Genomic DNA, 21562 nt, shown 5'->3' with positions numbered 1-21562 from the left:
TTAAGAGTACTGGCTACTCATGCTGGGCAGTGGTGGCGCACACCTTTAATCCCAGCAGAGCCAGGCGGATCTCTGTGAGTTCGAGACCAACCTGGTCTACAGAGTGAGTTCCAGGACAGGCACCAAAACTACACAGAGAAACCCTGTGGGGGAGCGGGGGAGTACTGGCTGCTCTTCCAGAAGACCCGGGTTGAATTCCCAGCATCCACATAGCAACTCACAACTGTCTGTGACTCCACTTCTAGGGCACTTGACACCTTCACACCAATGCACATAAAATAAATTGAAGTAAATTATTTCTTTTAAAGACACAATAAAGAACGCACACATTGTTATAGCCCTGTTGTCTAGAGAAACTGCCTATTTTTTTCATTCCTTTGAATCTGCTCTCCCCAAACATAAACTATTTGACTCAGTGAGAGAGCAGTGAAAGAAAGTCGGGGAGCTTTTGACTTAGGGCGCCCTTGAAAATGTGATGTGGTTTTGAAAAGAATCAGAAGGAGACAGCATCTCTCAGACACAGCCAAGATGCATTGTTGAGAAGAAAATAGCAAACAGTGATACATCGCGCTGGGAAATAGAACTGGATCCTACAGTAAGACCAGGTAACAGAAAGAACCTTCACAGCCAGGAAGCCGTCCCCTGACTTTATGGGGACATTTCAGCTCCTCTACAGAAAAATGATAGCATCTTCATGGCTCTCTGCTTGTGCTGAGAAACAAGGAATGGTAGGTACTGTCAGTGTGACTTGATGTTTCTTTTCAGTATGACAGTTCTAGCTATGATGATTACATGGATGAATGTGAATCACAGGAAATACCCCAGAAAGCTGTTCCTTACAAGTTGATGGTCGCCAGAGAATGGGTGTACACCAGACACTTAGTGGCAGGAGAAAGTAAATGATGTCAAGAAGTCAGTGCTTTTGAGAAAGCAGATACTCTCCTTAATCAAGGTTCAGAGGAGTTATCTGTGGAGTTCAGTTCAGGTACTTTCTCAAGAGATGCCCACTGCTGAAGCAGTTGTTGACACATGATGCTTCTGTTAACAAGAAGTGCGGTGTCTGCTGCTGGCTATGACTTAAGTGCCTCCATGTACCAAGTCCTGGGTTCAATCACCAGCACCAAAAAAGAAGCAGTAGCCTTTCCAAGAGTTCCAGTTCAGAGGCCATGTTCAGGTAGTCTGAGGATGGTAAGAGGGTAAAGAACCTGCCCAACTCCCCATCCATCTCCCCATCCTGCTGCAGCCTACTTCAGAGAAAGCTAGGTTTATGCTGCAGCTGTGTGTGTGACATGGAGAGGGAGTGTGCACCGCAGTATGTTGTGTGGAGGTCAGAGGACAGCTTTGTGGAGTTGGTTCTCTCTTTTCACACGTGTTCTGGGGATCCAGCTCAGGTGGATCCAGTCTGTGCAACAGACACTTCACCTGCTGAGCTATCTCACCAGCCCCAGACAGGCAGTACTTTTTAATAGATTATCTGTACCCACAAATGAATAAAATGAGCAAGAAGTTTCCTTCCTTCCTCCCTCCCTCCTTCCCTTTGTTTGTTTGGTTTTTCAAGACAGGGTTTCTCCATGTAACAGCCCTGGCTGTCCTGGAACTCACTCTGTAGATCAGGCTGTCCTCCAGGGGTCCACCTGCCTCTGCCCCCCAGTGCTGGGACTAAAGGTGTGTGCCACCATGCTCTTGAAGAAAGTCCATAAGAAGGCTGAGAGAAACACATTACACGGTAGAGCTGACCCTCTCCTATTGTTGTCAAGCTGTGCACAACACCCAGAGCAAACAGGCTGCTGGGATTGTGTTTGCTGGAGGAGGAAACCAGAGGAAATTTGAACCTGCTTGAGATGGGAAGTAATTGTAGGGGAGAAACGGGGGAGCTCCTGTGGAGAGCAGGAATGCTGATGGCTACCTTTAGAGGGTTGTCGTCGTCGTCTTCTTCTTTTTTTTTTTTTTGAGAATAGGTTTCTTGCTACCTTGAACTCACGCACAGGTAAGCTAAGCAGCCAGTGAGCCCCAGAACTCCTGCTGTCTCCACCTCCCCAGCACTAGAAGCACAAGCATGTGCCACCATACCCGGCAGCATGGGTTCTCGGGATGCAGCTCAGATCCTGTGATTGGAAGACAAGCACTTTACTGACTTGAGCTGTCTTCTCAGGGGTTTCCGGTGGGCAGCTAGCCTGTGTTGGGGGGAGGGTGTCCCTACATTCAGGATCTGCATGTAGAATGATGATTCGAAAGGTACATAGGTAACAGCATATGTTGAAATGGGCACCGATTGGTTGCTGGCTGGTAATCATGCCAGAGACCACGTAGAAACAGCACCATCTTTGTGAGGCCTCGCCTCATTTGGTAAAGGCTCTCAAGAGGGCTGCAGATAAAAAGCAGGACGGACGAGATCGCTGACAAGATGAACCAGAAGTGAGTAGCCCAAACAGTAGCAGGGATGTTTGTGATGAGAGTGTTTTTGATTATATAAGTAACAATAACATGTGGCTTTTTATTTAACAGGGAGATAGAGATTTTAAATACCACACTTTGTGTCAGCTGTTCTTTGCCAAACTTACCCAGCCATAAGACCTAGGATTCTTGTGCAGAAATACAGGTCTACACCTTCCCAATCTTTCTCAAGGGCCTAGGAGGAAAGCACTTCTAACAAGTACTCCAGGTGACTTACATTCTTAGCCAAATTTAGGAAACACTGACATAAGCCAATTCAGTAAGCCTTATTGTTGACAAGTTGTTATAATTTTAAACCAGTGTGTTACGGAATTTTCATGTATGAATAATAGAGAATACTGTGCTATGTGGTGATGGTAGTATGATAAATATTCATGTTGACAGGCTGTCACATTTTAGAATGAATGACTTACCCTTTGTGTAGAATTTCCCCGTATTGTGAAGGAATTGAGTACCACAATGGAGAAGCCTGTTCAAAACTAGCAGTCTGTGCTTCTGACAGCCAGCTCTGCTCCCTTGAGGGCCCCACCCCACCCCACCCCACCTCCTTTTTCTTTCTCCCACCCCATTTTGTTTGCATTTTCCTTTCTTCTCTTGTTTTGTTTCCTCCTTTACTCCTCAGAAAGTGCAGCCCTGCATGACCCTAAGGCCTCGGGCATGTTTAGAGTTTGCAAAGTGTAAAATGCACAGCATAAAAGATGGCCAGGCCTCTGTTCCCATTGGCCCGAAGCTTGAGTTTCTTTTTCAGGTTCTCACCTGTGTTAATTGTAGTGGCCTAAACTTGACAGCATTTTCTACTTGTTTCTAAATCTGGTCTCTTGATTTTCTGTGCCAGCTTCCAAGCCAAATGACCCTTCCTAGTAAAGTTTTCATCCTCAGTAACTCTTTACCCCTAGTCTTTGTGGAAGTTAGGTTGAATGTTTTCAGCACTCTCCATGAGTACCTTTAACCTTTAGCCCAGTGGCTCAGTGGAGTAGCTGCAATGAACCCAGAGATTGAGCATAAAACTAAACACATACAGTTGTGGGGACCATGGTTTTCTTTGTTTTACATCCCCATCTCAAAGGTGCTTTCTAGTTTGTAGATTGTCTAATTGGTGCACTCTTAGTACATTGAATATTTATGCTGCCATTCTGTCTTCCTTCTGGGAATGTGTATCTCCAGAGGAGACTTCATCTAACACTACTTACATGTGCATCAGAGTCCTGAAGCTCTTCCAGCTCTCTTAGTGCAGTCTGCCATGGGATTTATCCAAGGCTAACCTAAAGGGAGCTATTGTAGGAGAAAGATGCTTTCTGCTTAATGGTTATTTTCTCACTAGATAAAAATGTTATGTGGCCTTAGACTGGGCTGTGGTGGCACATGCCTTTAATCCTAGCACTTGAGAGGCAGAGATAGGCAGATCATTTGAGTTTGTAACCAGGACTACACCGAGAAACCCTGCTCCCTCAAAAAAACAGAAACAAATCTTATGGTCTTAATGATCCTCTGAGAAAGTTGTACCTAATTCTGCTGCTAAATGAAGTTTCAAAATAGGCTTGTTTAATCTTTAAATAACTAGAATGTGTTGGGGCTGGAGAAATGGCTTAATGGTTGAGTTCTCGCTGCTCTTCCAGAGACCCCAGGTTCAATTCCAGCATCCATGTGGCAACTCAGAACCATCTCTAAATCCAGTTTCAGGATCTGATGTCCTCTTCTGGCCTTTGCAAGTACCCACACAAGCAGGGGACACACACATATAAGTAGAATATAAAATCTTAAAACAAAGCAAAACCCCCACCTAGACTACAATTCTCCTTCTTTAAGCCTTGCTTTGCTTTTAAAATCTGGCCATGGTTTAAAAAACACAGACAAACCATTGTACACTTTCAAAAAGTTTATACTCTCAGAGCCAAGCATAGTAGCACACACTTGCAATTCAGAAGGCAAAGACAAGAGAGTTACTGCAAGTTCAAGGCTAGCTAGGCCACATATAAGATCTTGTCTCAAAAACCCAAAAATTTAGGATCTAGCTAGGCAAGGCAGAAACTCTTAGAAAGTTGAGTAAGCAGACCCCTGCCGGGAATACCAGAACCCGGGAATGGCACCAAGTGATCCGGATTTCTAGTGAAGGGTTCAGTTTGTAAACTTGAGAGCAGATACCACAGCTTTTCTGTTCAAGAGAAAAACAAAAACCAAACTGCCTGACCTTTGTAAGAAGGGCTTGAGAGTCTGCTGGCTTCTCTCCCTTCCCCTTGGGCATGTTCCATCCTGGCCTTTCTAACTCTGCTTGCAGGCCATCTGCTTCCTTGTGTTTTCTTGTGAACATCTTTAGATTTTCAAGTCATAAAATCAATCAAACTCTAGGGGCTTTGGCTCTCTAGTCACAGAGGTGGGAAGTTGTGTTTGCTTGGGCTCTGGAAGTCAGATCGGTTGGTCTGTTCCATGACCCAGCATTGACTTCTGGGTCATCTTCCTAGTTTCCTCCTCCCATGCCACTGTGAGTGAGCTACAAAGTCACTGAGCCTGTGAATTATATTGGGCATGTGTGCTCGTGAGGTGACTGACAAGCAGTGGAGATGCACAGACCTCAACTTTGAGCTGCTGTCCTTGGCCCCTCTTCTCTGTCGGGCCTTCTTTCTTTCTTGCCTCTTGTTAAGACTTGGAAACTTTTCCCACTTCAGGGATTGGAAACCACTGTTAGACTATCAACTGGAAGAGGACAGCCTTTCCTCCAATAGTTTCTTACTATCTTTTGTTCTTCCTACTCCCTAGTCACTAATTGTGATAAAGCTATTTCAAAGTAGCTCTCCAGGAATTTGCTACAGATCCTCCTCTGCTGATCCTGCTCCCCTCTCTAAGTTCTAGCCCCAAAGCATAACCACTCCTTTGTCGCTCTCCCTTTCTAGCCCTTTGGATACTGGCCAGTCCTACGCACCCTTCCCCGGGCGCTCTCATCCTCACCTGCTCAAAAGGCATGACTTCCTCTCTTCTTCTTCTCCATCGCCCCCTGCTCACTGCTGCCGAGCTCACCTGCTTCCCTGCCCTGTGGTTCTCTCTCAAGCTCTAAGGGAGGGACGCTCCTCCCCGGCTCTCACCGCCTCTGCCTGGGTGCACATTGCTTTATTGTCACTGTCGCTTGTGTCTCCTGCCGTAAGGCAAACACAGAAGGTAATTACTCCTTGAACTTGGCCTGGTCACAGACTTGCACCACACTGCCCATCCTTCTTGGAAACAGGTTCTGGGACAAGCTTCTCCCCCCTCTCCCTTTGCCTTGAAGTTGTTTCAAAAATTGCATAATTGTGCACAATTGTGCGTAATCCCGTTGTCCATCTTCTTCTGTACACGTTCTGTAGCTGTTGCACAGCTCCCTCGATTTTCTAAGACAGGATCACTCATTCGCCTGCAGCTTGCTGGGTAGACTAGACTAGCTGTTCGGGGAACCCCAAGATCCTTCTCTCTCTGCTCCCCATCCCACAGCTACATTTTAGTTAAGCATTTGCTGCCCTACCTTGCTTTGAAGAAGCGTGCCTGAACTTATGTCTGATATTACCATTCAAGTCTGAATTTAGGAAAAAACATTTATTTTTAAAGTTTGAACACAAACTGCTTGGCTAGACCGTGCCAATGTGGCTCGGCGCTACTGATAGAAGGTTCTGCCAGAAGTCAAGTTTAACTCTTGAGACCCGCTGTGTTGTGACCCTGAGACATGGCACTGCCGCTGAGTGACAGACAGCATGGCTGCTCAGACCTGCAGTGGCTCTGCTGGGTTGACACTTGATCCCAGGCAGTGTCCGTCTCTCAGCAACTGTGTCCTGACCTCTCACTCCGTTTGCTTTGCAGATTTGTCCGATATGTGCAGCGTTACCTGGAGGCGATCCTAATCATGTCACAGATGACTTTGCAGCTCATCTGACACTTGAACACAGAGCCCCTAGAGATTTAATATCCTTCCAGGAGCATCGTGCCGCTTTGGGGGGGGATAGTCGTTGAGGGTGTTCTGAGAGTAGTGTTCCTAGAGAGAAAGACATAACCTCCAGATTATTTTTATTTGCTTGACCTTCTCATAAAAGTTGACTTTATTGTTTTGTAGACTGATTATGCTGCATTTAGGTTATAAATTGTCTTTCTAAATCTGTCATCCATTAGGACTCTATCCATATGAAAGTTTAAGTCAGTTCAAAATTCCTCAACCTTTCTGTCTGCCAGACTTTTCTTCATATTCCAGAACCCAAGTTTGGACTTGTTGGGGACCAAACTGCTTGTTGTTTTTTCAGTCTGTAGCTCTGATCTCGCACTCACAGATCCTAGTTTCCAGCTAGAGATACAGCTTCTTAAGGGAAGGTGGACATGAACAGAAAGCTGAAGAAAATGGAACAAACCTGAGAAATTAGAAACCTGAGCCAACTTAGAGGCTAGCAGTAAGTGGACGGCAGAGAACGTCGAGACCTCCACCATGTGTGGAGCGCAGCCAAAGCAGCGTAAAGGAAACAGCGCCGGTTGTGTTTTTGTGGTTTTGTTTTGACTTGTCTTAAAATTTAAAAAAACTAAAAATTAAGACCTCAGACTCACAGATCCACCTACCTCTGCTTCCTACGCACTGGGATTAAAGGGATGTGCCACCACACCCAGCTGTTTTTGGGGTTTTGGTTTTGTTTGTTTGTTTTTTGTTTTGTTTTGTTTTTAATAAAAGGATGAAAAAAATTAGGACTGGACATGGGACTCGGTGGTCAAGAGTACTAGCTGCTCTTAAAGGACCCAGGTTCAATTTCCAACATCTACATGGGAACTTACAACCATCTGTTACTCCAATTCTAGGGGCTCTGATACCTCTTCTGACCTCCATGATCAAGAGACATGCACATAGTACACAGACATCTATGCAGGCAAAATACCCAAACACATAAAAATATATATGTGTGTATTCCCCCCTCCCCACCCTCCAAAGACAAGGTTTCTCTGTGTAACAGCTCTGGCTGTCCTGGAACTCACTCTGTAGACCAGGCTGACCTCAAACTCACAGATTCGCCTGCTTCTGCCTCCTGAGTGCTGAGATTAAAGGCACCAGCAGCTGGCTGAAACAAAACTTTTTTAAAGATGGAAAAAAATTAAGTGTGCTAAGGATACTTAGGCCTTTGAGTTCCTGTGCATTCATAGGGGCACTACGAAGTAACAGAAAGTACATAATAACCTGAATTTCTTTTTCAACAAATTCTGGGGCTTCTGGTGATACAATGTACATTCAGTAAAGACTGTCCCACACATAATCCGGACCCATTTTTTAAGCCTTCTGTGAATGTCTTTGGTTACCAAGGAAAGATAAAATTTTGAAAAGTACAGGAATATAAAAGGTACTTCACATGTTTTTATTTTTTACCAAACTTTTAAAACACAAAATGCTGCAGTGGCAGATACTAAAGGCATGAGGAGTTTTCAGATCCCTCCAGTGTCGTGTTAACACCAGTATCTAGTGTCTGCCTGTGGTCAGCGGTCACTCCTTCACTGTTGACAGATGTCTTCCGAAACTTGCTATTCTCACCCAACTGCCTCTTAACAACACTCCTGATAACCTTCTGTAGACCCTAAGCTCGTCCCAAGCACTACCGTGAGACCCTGCACATTGAACCGACTTACGCAGGAAGTTGTTGTTTGCCTCTGTGGAAATACAAGGTTGTCTTTTCAATTTGTTTTTTTCAGACAGTTTCTCTGTGTAGCCCTGGCTGCCCTGGAACTTGCTCTGTAGACAAGGCTGGCTCAAACTCACAGAGATCCATCTGCCTCTGCCTGCCAAGTGCTGGGATTAAAGAGGTGTGCACCACCACCGCCCGGCCTTGGTTTTGCTTTTTTTTTTGTCATGATTTTACAGCTGTTTGCTGCACAAGACCTTGTGTTTGACGCTCGTTCTCTAAGAAGAATGAGGCTTCTAGAAGTCCGCTTGAGGAGTGTCATATTAATCTGTGTCCAATGAGACAGCAATTCAAGTATTTTCTGTTTAGCAGCAGCACTGAAAATAAAATTTGAAGACAGAAATTAAAGCTAACTCAGAAACTAGCTGCATCTACAGAATTTAGATTATTTGGCCTGCTCTTTTTCACTTTAGAGGATAATGTGTCACAGGAGCTGTTTATACAGCTCCTGTGTAGTTTTTGGTACGTAAAATTCAATATTAAGACTACCTTAGCTGTTTGACCAGGTAGCTTTTTTGACCTCATTCTGGCCATGTTCCAGGTCTAGAACCTGGAAGAAAGTTCTTGACTTTCAGCACACACAAAATTTACTGTGTAGCCCAGGCTAGCCTCAAACTCCCGTCTTCTTGCCTTAGCCTCCTAAGAGTTAGGATTGCAGTCATGTACTATCATGCCTCGTTTATACCTGTTGCTTTATATTTGAGTATCTTTTTTAGGGTTATCAGGCCTCATAGAGTTGGAACATTTATATTCTAAACTAAAGGTGCTATTTTAAGCTGCTTACAGTTTAGAAATTCCTAACTAACAAGAGCTCCAGTGTTTTGTTGTTGTTGTTGTTTCTTCTTTTCGTAAACTACTCAAGCTTTCCTTAACTTTGGAGTTATGATGAATCGAGTGGTGTTCGACATGTCCGTAGAATGTTTCACCCTGGTCGGGGGTTAGGAGGTCCTCGTGCTCGTCGATCAAACATGCACTTTACTAGCAGTTCTACCGGGGGACTCTCGTCTTCACAGAGTTCATACTCTCCAAGCAGTAGGGAAGCCATGGATCCTATAGCTGGTAAGTTTGTTTCCACTTCATAATGGCAAGGGCAAGGGTTTCGTGTTTCGGGTGGTCTGTGTTTTACTTTAGCATCTGGCCCTGTGCTTGCATTCCTCCAAATCTTCTCCAAATCTATAGAAGTCTGACATTTGTAAATGGACAGTGTAAAGGAGTCCATGTGCTACTGCATCTCTCTAAGGCGTTAGGGGAGAAGAAGGGCTTTAGGAAAGATTTCAGAGTGGAGAAGGCCTTCAGAACGCCATGATTCCATCTCAAGGACTAAGGAACTCAGTTGGCCCTTCTGGGGAGGAAGGTAGGGATGCACATGCTGGTTTGTGAACTGTGTTGTTGTAGAATGTACTGAAGGATGATGTTACAACAACATGAACAGCTCCACTAAAACAAGAGTATGGGTTGTAATAGACCAGAGTCAAGCACTCCAGGTGGGGAGGACCGGCCTAGCAGAGCACTGCCCAGTAATCTGGAAGAGCAGTATCCAAAGATACTAGAGAGAAGGAAGAAGTGAGAATATAAGGCCACGCTTAGAAATGCTCCGGACTCTGGGATTTCATCCTGCTAATTCCTCTGATTAAATGATCAGAGATGAATAAATGTTGATGTCAGGGTGCCGGGCCCTGTTCTGAAAGCTGGAAATAGAGTAAACAGTAGGCTTGACCCTGCCTTCATGCCGCTTCTGTTAAGAGGGCTTGGTTATGATCCCACCTGTAGGTGGGTCTTCAGTCTACATAAGAAGTATAGTGTACTTTATGGAATAATTTTCTCTGAAGTTGTGCCTGAGCGGGCATAGTTGTGTGTAGGTTCGTGGTGGTGTTGGTCCTTGGGGAACGAGTATGTTGCGTGAACCTCTCCGTTCACAGCACTTGTTTTTCCTGAGTTGATTGATTGTCTGCATTTCCATTGGCAGAGCTGTTGTCTCAGTTGTCAGGAGTGAGACGTTCTGCAGGAGGACAGCTTAACTCTTCAGGACCTTCCGCTTCTCAGTTGCAACAATTGCAGATGCAGCTGCAGCTCGAGCGGCAGCACGCGCAGGCAGCACGTCAGCAACTGGAGACAGCTCGCAACGCAAGCCGGCGCACTAACACAAGCAGCGTCACCACTACAATCACCCAGTCCACGGCCACAGCCAACACGGCCAACACGGAGAACAGCCAGCAGGCTCTCCAGAACTCCCAGTTCCTTTTAACAAGGTAGGGTGCTTTCTTGACGATGGCCAGGCTAGTGAGCATTGCCTTTTGTGTGTGTGACTACATCCACTTCAGAACTCTGCTTTTGATCGGACCGTTACAACTAACTTACAGCCCTCCAGTTAAAACCACGTAGTTCATGTTCCCCCAGGAACATGAGAAACTATTGTTTCAGATAAAGTAAAGATGTTGGTTTTGTGTTCACAAGGTATAGATCGTCATTGAAAATATTTTCCTTTCCTACATTACACATAACACTTAAAACAGTATCATTTCATTTATATGTTCTTTATCAGCTAAATTTGTTCCATAATTAATGTTATTTCTGATTTTCCGTTAGTGTGCTGAGATGTGTTGGAAAGGACAAAAGAGGAGGGTTTAGAGATGGCTCAGTGGTAGGATGCTGGCTGCGTCAGCCTGAGGACCTGAGCTGATCCCCAGCATCCATCAAAAGTAACATGTGGACTGCAGAGATGGCTCAGAGGTCAAGAGCACTGACTGCTCTTCCAGAGATCCTGAGTTTAATTCCCAGCAACCATATGGTGGCTCACAACCATCTGCAATGAGATCTGGTGCCCTCTTCTGGCCTGTAGGCACACGTGCTGTCTACATAATAAATAAATAAATCTTTTTTTTTTTTAAAGATGTTTTAAAAACATAGTTTCTTTAAAAAAAAAAAAAAAGTAGCATGTTTCCGTTATCCCAGCCCTGAGAGGTAGAAACAAGAGGATGGGGGGGGGGGGGGGGGGACTCACTGATGAGGCATGAATTCTAATTGGCCTTAATAATAAAACCCAGAGTCAGATATCGGGGTAAATGCTGAAAAATCAGAGAAGGAAAGGCTCTGGCCAAAGTCACCTTACCTCCAAGACTTCTCAGACCCAAGAAGGGTGAGCTCTGTCTCGGCTCCGCCTTGTCCCTTCCTCTCTCTGCCTAGCCATACCACTTCTTACTGTGGTCTATACAGCTCTCCAGACCTCTGTGGTTAGCTGATGGCCAGCTCCACCTTAGATCTTCAGGCAAACTTTCTTTGTTAGAGCACCAACACAGTATCACCACACACTGGCCACCAGGCTGGCCACTTGGTGAGCTCCAGAGCTCATGAGAAAGTGCGTCTTGAAAAGTAAGACAGAGAGCAGTGGAGACGCGCAGTGCCAGCCTCCGGCCTCACAGACTGAACCGGTGCACGGGCGTCCACCACACGCACAGATACATACAAGAGCAAAAACTTCCATACGATGGAGGCTTGCTTTCATGAGTTTCCAAAGTTAGTATCCAAATTAAATTCTTGAGATGAGTACTCCAAATTAACTTTATAAAATGGCTTACCATGCTGTCGGTGATACTCACTTCCACTGGCTGAAGTTCTCCCGTGCTGCTAAAGCTGCAGCTGAGGGTGGGGATGTAGTCTGTTAGAGTGCTTGCCCAGCACGGGCACTGGTGCAGCCTGTAATGGCAGCACTCAGAAAGGCCAAGGCTCTCCTCCCACACTGTGAGTTCACGTCCAGCCTGGGACATGTGAGACACTATCGAAGGGCTGGAGAGGTGCTTAGAGAGCCCTGCTGCTCTTTTTGAGGACTTGGGTGTAAATCTTTTTACAGAATGGGAGCATGAAAGTGAGTGTATGGAATACAACACCGGAGGGGGTTGGGGGGGGGGGGTGGAGGCAGGAAGACCAGGAGTTCAAGGTTATCCTCAGCTATCTGATGAGTTCGAGGCCCACCTTTGACTGCCCGTCTTTGAATCCAGTCTGGAAACTATCTTTTGTACGGTGCTTTTCGGGGACCTGCGAGGAGACAGCTGTAATTTCTACTTCCTCCTTCACCTCACACTGAACTCTCCGTGTGGCAGTTCACGGGCGTAGGAAAATGAAAAGGGACCCTTGCTTTAGAGCCCCAACTGGCTACTTAATACATTTAGCCCTTCAACGGACCACTTGCTGTCTTCAAACTTCAGTTCTGTCGTCAGGGTTCCCCCAGGAATCCCCCTGTTTGCAAGATGATTTTTAAAATACTCATCATTGTCATTTATTGTGGATTTAAGGAGACATTTTGCAGAGAGGTATCTGTCTTTGCAGAGGCCTTCCCTTTTTTTCTTTTTTTTTTTTTTTTTTTTTTGCCTATCCTGGAGCTTGCTCTGTAGACCAGCCTGGCCTTGAACTCATAGAGATCCCCCTGGCTCTGCCTCCCAAGTGCTGGGATTAAAGGTGTGTGCCACCGCCGCCCAGCCCAGTTTGAAGATCTTAAACTTCTTTTTGGGTCTCAAACAAAACTAACCCATCAAAACATTGAGCCCTTGTGCCATATTTTATCTGCCCCTCAAGAATTAGGCATTTTTTAGCTACTTCCCTTAAAGTTAGAACAGTATTGAGTTTGAATCTTAACAGCAGGGAGGCTTTCTCTTGATGTCTCTAGTTCATCTGATACTATGTTACAGATGGACTTCTAGATCCCTGTCCCACATTGACCAAAGGCCTTTGCCAAAGCTGAGCACACAGCAAACAGTCATCCACTATCACTTTGAGAGTTGGGTTGGGAATGTGTAGCCATTACTCAGGCTCCAGTCTGTCAGTACTCCCTGTGACACTCTTAAAGTACTCTTAACCACGAGTTCCCTTTCAGTGTGGTTTTCGTGGCGCTTGAGTAACTGACTACCCCCACATACTTGGCCCCTTGGAGTTCTCTAGTTTAGCTCTTCCCTTATCTGAGCCACAGAGCTCACTATTCCCTGGTGCTTTTCAACTGAGACTTTGAGCAAGTTAGCTAATCTCTGCTTGAGTTTCCTCTTCCTGTAAATGGTAAGTCTCAACCACTGGGCACAGAAGGATGCCCACAGAACAGTCAGGCCTGCTGTCATCACAGCATGTGCTTCCTCTGTGATTCGGGGGCCCTGGCCAGACAGCAGGAGCAGCTGCCAGGTGGTGAGCTGCCCAGTGGTCTGGATACTCTCGCCCTCACTGTCCGATGCCCTCTGGTTTGCTCCTCTCCTGAGCCAATGCTACAGCTGCCTGCTTTGCCTGTCACTAAAATGGAGAAAGAGAAGGTCAGTGCTGACACGAAGCAGATTCTCCCCTAGTTGTTGGGTATTTTGTTTGTTTTTGTTTTTCGAAACAGGGTTTCTCTGTGTAACAGCCCTGGCTGTCCTGGAACTCGCCTTGTAGACCAGGCTGACCTCGAACTCATAGAGATCTGGTTGCCTCCCTGATTGCTGGGATTAAAGGCACATGGTTATGCCTAGCTGGTTTTGTTTTTTAATGGAAGAACTTGACCCATTTTAACAAGTTGATAAGAAGTAATAATAATGGGTAATAAGTATAATTTTCAACTTTTTTTTTTTTTTTTTTTGCCTCCCAAGTGCTGGGATTGAAGGAGTTCGCCACCACACCTGGCTGAATTTTCAAATTTTAACACCTGACCAGGTTCTGTGGGGATGACCCTTGGTTTCCCAGCCAGCCAGTGACTGTCATATCTGTGTTTCCTACTCTGGTGGGAAAATGACATGATGGGCAGATGAGGTAGCATAGCAAATCCAGTAGTCTCTGAGTTCAATCCCCAGAATCCATGTAAGGGTGGAAGGAGAGAACTAACCCTGCAAAGTTGGCCTGAATTCATGCATTCACCATGACGTGCACACATTTAAAAAGAGAAAGACAGATGTGGTGGCATAAGCCTTCACTGCAGCACTGGAGAGGCAAAGGTGGATGGGTCTCTAAGAGTTCAAGGCCACTTTTCTTGACCTGCATAGCAGTTTGCCAGCCGCCCAGTAAGACCTGACAGGAAAAATGTGGAGAAGAAGAAAAAGAAAATGCATGGTGTGTGCCTTCGCGTTTTTGTGCATACCTTTATTTCAGTGAAGTGAAGTGGGAAAGAGAAGAGTCTGAAGTGGTTTAGGTTGCAGTTTTTCAGCTGCACGTTCTGGTTACCGTGGATTGGTTCTGTGAGCAGGGTTACAGCTGTGTGCACTGCACTCTCCACAGCCGAAATTCTGACTGGGGACATCACCTCTTCCCAAGAATAGTCTGTTAGCAATGGCTTTGTTCAGGTGTTTAGAGAGCTTTCCTCCAGAGGAAGCACGGGTTTTGTTTCTGTATTTGCTTGTTTGTTTTGTGTGTGTGTTTGTTTGTTTTCATCTCATTGAATCTATTGAACTCAGGTTTGCACCCCAGGAACATGACTTCTACAGTGTGGGGATTTATCTGCACATAACTGAGATCCTGATGCCACCAAGCGGAACGTTTGCTTGTCCCATGCAGAATGTAGCAGTTGGCCTCGCCATGCATTAGTCAATGACTTTTTACCCATACCGTCTTTTCTTTCTTACCTCTACAGGTTGAATGATCCCAAAATGTCTGAAGCAGAGCGCCAGTCCATGGAAAGCGAGCGTGCAGACCGCAGCCTGTTTGTCCAGGAGCTCCTTCTGTCCACGTTAGTGCGTGAAGAGAGCTCGTCCTCAGATGAGGATGATCGGGGGGAGATGGCAGATTTTGGTGCTATGGGCTGTGTAGATATTATGCCTTTAGATGTTGCTTTAGAAAACCTAAATTTAAAAGAGAGTAATAAAGGAAATGAGCCTCCACCACCTCCTCTTTGATGACCTCCCCACTCGCAGACAATGTCCTCTGTGCTGTATTTGCCAATGAAAGTGGACAACAGCTATCCCGGGTTTGTTTGGTGATTGTAATTTCAGGTCTGTCACTCTTGTTACATTGTGTACATTCAAAAGGAAGAGAGAAAATATATATGATAATCATTTCCACTTAACTAATTTTTACTTCTAGCAGGTAAATGTAGGTAGCAGTGCAGGGTGAGCTCTGCTTCCTGTACCTTGACATGCAAAAGGCTCTCCTAATACTCCACATTCAAACTGAAGAGGAAAATTGAGATCTCTAATGAAGCTGCTGTGTGTATTTATGAATATTAATGAATAAAAACTGCTTGGATGGTTTACCTAACTACTGCATGAGGTTTTTTGCAGCGTGCATGAGTTTCAGTGACCTTGTTATTTAAGAAAAATTAAATACAAGGATTAAAACTTTAAAAATAAAATTTAAAAAAATAAAAATAAAATACAAAGCCCAAAGCTTTTCCAACATTATTCAATGGTTACGGGGCAGAGTAGCTTTTGAATAATGTCTGCCTGACTCACCCGTATCCGTGTGCCTCCTATGCACAAAGCCAGCTCTGCAGTGGGACCTGGGGGTCCTAGCCAGGTGGGTCCCTCCGCTGTGTGACTGTCCTTCGCCCTCTTCACCACCTTGCCCCTGCGGAGCCGGCCTGTCTAGCTCCTCATCAGTAGAAGACACACCGGGGAAGGCGGATCTGCTGCAGGGGATCTCTGTGCCCTTTAAACAAATCTTGTTTGTGTTGTTGGAAGTTTTTCCTTTTTGTGGTTGTTTAAATTTTTTTGATTGTTAAATATGTTCATTCAGGTGTAGATGAATTTCATTTATTCGCTGTTCAGCAAAGTTAACCTGAATTATGTTGTCTTGTTTTTAAGAATCTCACATTCTCAATCATACTTTGCGTTATTTATGTATTTGTAGTTTGCTGAGACAGATCAGTATCGGGGGAGCCCCTGAGGATTTGCCTTCCCAGATTTTGTCAACCAAATTCTTAATGCTATTTTGAGCACCTTTATTTTATTGGGGGTTTCTTCCTGGCATAAAAAGTAAAGTCTTTTAATTGAATCATGCCACTATGCCTATATTATTAATCCTGTGTGTAAAAAAAATTAAAAGTAGAGCCTTCTTGGGTTGTTAGGGGGTTTGGAGGATGGGTGCTTTTTGTTTGCTTCAGTTTTTCACACTAGCTCCAAGAAGGGGCAGTGGGTCTGGGGATGGGGCAGTTTTTGGAATGTAAACTTAGGACTTTGGAAAAAAGGTGCACAGCTTCTGATAAATTTCTAACTAGACTTAACGGAATCATGTCTGGCTCCAGTCCTCTTCCCTGTGAGCCCTCCTCTCTGTTTGCTCTCCTCTCTCTCCACCATCCTGTCCTTTCCTCTGTTTCCTCATGACAAGCATACAGACTTGAACCCCCCGGGTGTTCTCAAGAACTGTGAAGTCCATGTTCATCCAAATGTACCAAAAACAGAAGTCACCTTACATGTCTACAAAACCGTTGCTTCTCCTCGGAAACGTCAGACTCCACCAACTCCAGATACAGTAGCTGTTTCGTTGGTCTCTGTGATGGAAATGTTTTAAAGGGAACGCCTTTCACTAGGTTTCTGGTTATACTACAAGTCAAGTCTAGTAGGGATTTTTCTTTTTTAATCGGTTGTTGAGAAGTTTCAGAAGTCCATTTGCCAGCTGTGGTCGTTTCAGACACATCTGCACATAACTCACACATTTCAATAAAGCGTTTTCAAGACTGTTGGCCACTTGAATTTCTTTGGTGTTGAATTAACCTAATTATTATTCAGATTTTTTTTTTTTTTACGTCTCTAATGCAGTATTTTTTGCTTTTTGTGCTAAACGTGGAGATGCTGGTTTTGTGTGAATGTATAACTTTGGATGTGAGAAAGTAGCTGCCAATTATGTACTTACCCTTTTCTGCACAAATTCTGGGAAAACCTAAAATCCTCCATTTTCAGCATGGTTTTAGGGAACAGCTATAAGTCTTTTCAGGGCAGTTTAATTTAGAAGATGGATTTAACCCTTCAGAAGGCCTACAGGTTCATAAGAGTCCATCTCATGTAGAATATTGTATATTAATTATTTTTATCAGCTATTTTACAAATACCTCACCTCATCCTGTATGTAACCAATAATAATGTATTATTTTAGGGTAGAAAGACACAGATTATCAATATAAAATATATTTAAGCCCTTGGAATTCTTGTGTCCTTTTTCTTTAGTTCCCGAGTCATCATATTATTGGATGTACTTCACTGAACAGGTTGCATCATTTCTGCAGGGAAGGACCAATCCTGATTTGAGAGCTCTTCACTGTGGAGTTTGGAGTGTCCATGAGATCAATGTCCTACAGTTCTTGCCTTCACTTCCTGTTTGGAACTAATTGTGATCAAGATGTTCTAGAAGAAGCTTAAGTTCATCATTTGTAGAAACCAAAACTATGTAGACTTCGGAGTGTGTCTGTGGTGTCCTTGTGCCTTTGTGGTTTGCAGGGTGGAGTGTGGGGTGCACTAAGACTTTCACTTCACCCTGGATGCCATGACCCTGTGAAGGGACCCTGTGGGCAACCATAGGGAACGACAGAACTTAGAGCATAATGGAACTAGTTGACTCTTCTCACGGTTTCAATTCTTCAATTGACTTTTCCTAAAACTGTTCAGCTCCACCATAGGACAAGTAGAAACAGTGGACTTCTTTGTTCATGGCCACAGTCAGAAGATGACATTTTGTGTGAAATCTAGTGTATTTTGGTGACATTGCTATTTTGTTTCACTTTCATTGGCAGAATTAGAGCCTAGACTTGCTAAACCAGATAGTCTGGTGGTAGTTGGTTGGTTTTGGATTAGTTGGATTGTTGTTTGTTTGTTGGTGTGTACCTTGTTTTGTTTTGTTAGGAGCTAGGGTTAGATGTAGCCCAGGCTGGCCTCCAACCCACAAAGTAGTGGTGGACTTTGAGCTCCTAATCCTGTCTACTTCCTGAGTGCTGGGATTAGTCATGCACAACCACAAAGTAGTGGGGATTTTGTTTCATTTTTTAGAAGTTTTCTCTGTGTAGACCAGGCTGGCCTCCAAAGTCTGCTTGCCTTTGTCTCCACCTCCTGAATGCTGGGATTAAAGGTGTGCACCACCACACCTGGCTAGTCATGGGTTCTTCTGTAGCAAATATCCGAGACCTCCAAATACAGTTTGGGATGGCTTGTGCCTTCTCAGCCCTTCCTTTTCCTCTCTTGACATTTCTTTGAGTATAGTAGTTTCGTTAGTACCCAGTAGGTGTTTAAGGTCACCAAGCCTCTTGTGTGTTCTGATGTGGGGGCTCCATCTTCAGACAAAGGAAGAGTCGAGTTCTCTGCCTAAGTCCTAGCTCACGTTCCCAGGAGAACGCTGGACCCGGCAGCAGAGTCCACTGGCTGTGCGGTATTTCATTGCTGCTGAGAAAAGCACAGACATCATGCTCCTACTTAGGCAACAGGAAGTGGAAGGCGGATGGGGACTGGGTGGCAGAGCTAGAAGAGGGTAAAATGGAAAAAGGAGTGGTGGTAGATAATGTTGGAAATCAGAGTCTGGGGACTTAGGGAGTGGGATCCCTACAGCGGAAGGGCCTCGCTTGTAAAGATGTCGCCTGTGATTGGCATCTGATACAGGTGTTCAGTTCTGCAGCTCAGCTGGGCATTAACGCATCCCGAGCATGATGGAGAACATCAGCCTTAATAGTTCCTAAACAGATATATCCACTCTATACAGGGAAAACCTAATAGTGATGTCAACTAATGAAACCTATTGGGGCTTTTCTTACAACCGCAATTTGGGGGACACATACATTAATTCCATGTGCAATTTCTTCTTGAAACTTCCACCCTAGACTAGTTTTAACAAAACGATCCTGCCTGAGCCACCACATACACTCACCTTGTTTAGTTTTTTTTGAGACAGGCCCTCCCAAAGTAAGTTGGGCTCACTCAGCCACCCAATTGCTGAGATCGCAGCATACACTATACCCTACTTGGAAAAATCGTTAATGCTTGCAGAGGGTAATGGTTGTACCTGCTCTTCGTAGCTCAGCCTCATGCTCTAAGATGGGAGACGTGGGGCATGTATGAACCAGCTCAGAAACGGCAGCCTTGTGTCCAGTTGAGTGGGGAGAAGTTAGGGTGGAACACAAGACCGCAGCCACACTTGGAAGACTCCAGTTACACGTGGCAGTCTGAAACTGGCATTGAACATAGCCCCATTGAGTCACTGTGGTCCAGCGCCCTCTTCTGGTGGCTTTTCTGTTTGCTTTGAGAACAGTGTAAGAAGATCTGATTTCTTTTTGTATGTTGGCTGCAGACATGCTAAGTGCCTTTCTTTGTCCTGAAGCTCGGGTCCCTCTAGTTCTAAAGCCTATCTTCCTGTCAGTCCACAGCTCAGTTGCTCTTTAAGGAACCCTGCTGCAGACAGATATGATGCTGCAGTGGTGTAGATCACTGTGTGAGGGAGAGCCTAGACTCCAGCACCAAGTAACAAATATTGTGATGTTTTTTGCCTCTTCAACTTCATCAGAAAATTCAGATTTCAGAAGAAGATCTAGCCAGGCATGGTGGCTCATGCCTTCAATCACAGCGCCCAAGGCAGAGACTGGCCTGGTCTATGTAGTTGAAGGCAGGTCAGGGCCACATAGTGAGGCCCTATGTTAGGTGATGAAACTTTTAATGATCTACCTCCCAGAAAGGCCTCTGAACATCAGGTATGTGGGTGGATAGTGGCTGGATTGGCTTTCTTAAAACTTTACAGTTTGGTTGGAAGGATCCATTGAGTCTGATTTTGTGTCCCAGCGGCTCCTGGCTATGCAGATGGTGGGCAAGTGTTCTATGTGCCTGATTAGAAGCCCACGCTTAGTCATCTGCACATAATGGGGGTTGCTTCCTTCAGGCCTGGATGGTGGTTTTTCTCTTCTAAGAGATCCTTCTGGTCACCAGGAGCCTAGTCCCCAGACTTTCCTTAGCAGGCAATGGCATGACTCCCCTGTGTACATAATCCACCCTTAACCATTCACACTCCCATCATTCATGTCCTAGACAGTGGGGGTGGGTGGGAGATACAGTTCTGTGTACTGCCGACAGCAGCCCGGACCGCTCGAGTGGAGCCTTCGCTCTAGCTGAAGTCAAGTTTGTTTTGGTTGTTTTGGTTTTCTGGTGGGTTTTTTTTGTTGTTGTTGGTTGGTTGGTTGGTTTTTTGTTTTGTTTTTTCTTTGAGACAGGGTTTCTCTGTGTAGCTATTCTGGATCTCACTCTGTAGACCAGGCTGGTCTTGAACTCACAGAGATCTGCCTGCCTCTGCCTCCCAAGTGATGGGATTAAAGGCATGCCCGGCAATTGGTTGGTTTTGCTTTGTTTCTCTGAGCCCTGGCTGTCCTGGAACTCTTCCCTATAGACCAGCCTGACCTCAACTGGGATACACGTTGCCTGTGCTGGGATTAAAGACATGTTCCACCACCACCTGGCTAAAGTTAAGATTCTTGACATCAACACAAAAGAGTTTCAGGACAAACCCATGTGAAGCAAAGTTGGAGTTTATTAAGAGTTCAACAGGTTTAGGCACGAGGGTTCACAGGTCCTCAGGGAAGGGGCGGGGCACGTGCAGGTGTAGGTGTGAGCCGCTCAACCAAGCCAAGCATTGTCACACCTGGAGATCTGTGAAAGAGCCTTATATATGATATTGGTGCCTCCTAAGTTATGTCTCTAGGGTTACTAAAGAATCCACCCCCAATTTTTACATATGATGGTGGTTCTAGAGGTGCCTTTGATAGATTAGAGACTGATAAAACCAGAAGTCACAAGAGGACCAAGACGTGTCTTTTCAATGGTTTTTCCAGACAAAGTTTCTCTTATGTAGCCCTGGCTGTCCTGGAACTCACTCTGTAGACCAGGTTAACCTCGAACTCAGAGATCTGCCTGACTCTGTCTCCTGAGTGCTACGATTAAAGTCACGTGCCACCACCGCCTGACTTATGACACATAAATGAACTTACTGTAAATGAACTTCTTGTGACATTCCTAGGAAATTACAGGTTCACAGCTGGGAAAGGAAAGGGCTGCCCTCTTCACAGTGCTTAGGCCTTACAGTGCTATTGTAGCATACTGATTTGTAACATGTAAAAGGAACATTGTCAGTGTGTCCTGACCTGTGTAGGCCTGGCTGGCCTGCCAGATTCCAATGGTAGTGATTGGACCCCGGCCTCACATATGAGAAAATGGGACCATGTGACGGTGAGATGGAGCTGCCACGCGTGGGTCCATCCATTCAGGTGGGGTTTCATTCTGAGACAGTCTCGTGTACCCTAGGCTGCCTTGAACTTACTGTGTGACCCAAAGATGACCTAGAATTCCTGGTCCTGCTTCCCCCACCTCCTGAGTGCACCACAGTGCCACGTGCCGGCTTTATGTGGTGCTAGGGTTAAAACCCAGAGCTTCAGGCATGCTGGGCAAGCACCCTACCAGCTGAGCTACATCCCCACCCCATCTGTCACATTCCCACCTGTGACTGTCCCGGACCTCGGGGTTTTCTTGAAGCAGGTTCAGAACTCT

The 21562-nt window shown here is 45.3% G+C and overlaps 1 protein-coding gene across 1 annotated transcript in view; it reads left to right on the top strand.

Moving 5' to 3' along the window:
* Kcmf1 (potassium channel modulatory factor 1) overlaps positions 1–16739 on the top strand; it is a 67336-nt gene extending 50597 nt beyond the window's left edge. Inside the window, exons 4-7 of the mRNA XM_052719009.1 lie at positions 6277–6378; positions 9008–9179; positions 10087–10369; positions 14695–16739. Coding sequence (XP_052574969.1) covers positions 6277–6378; positions 9008–9179; positions 10087–10369; positions 14695–14956 — 819 coding nt within the window. The 3' untranslated portion in view covers positions 14957–16739. The remainder of the gene's footprint in view (positions 1–6276; positions 6379–9007; positions 9180–10086; positions 10370–14694) is intronic.
* The last annotated feature ends 4823 nt before the right edge of the window (positions 16740–21562 follow it).

This window comes from Peromyscus californicus, unplaced genomic scaffold (assembly GCF_007827085.1).
Source record: "Peromyscus californicus insignis strain IS unplaced genomic scaffold, ASM782708v3 Scaffold_6__1_contigs__length_162567912, whole genome shotgun sequence".
NCBI classification, from domain to species: Eukaryota; Metazoa; Chordata; class Mammalia; order Rodentia; family Cricetidae; genus Peromyscus; species Peromyscus californicus.
This window is presented reverse-complemented; position numbering and strand designations above follow the sequence as displayed.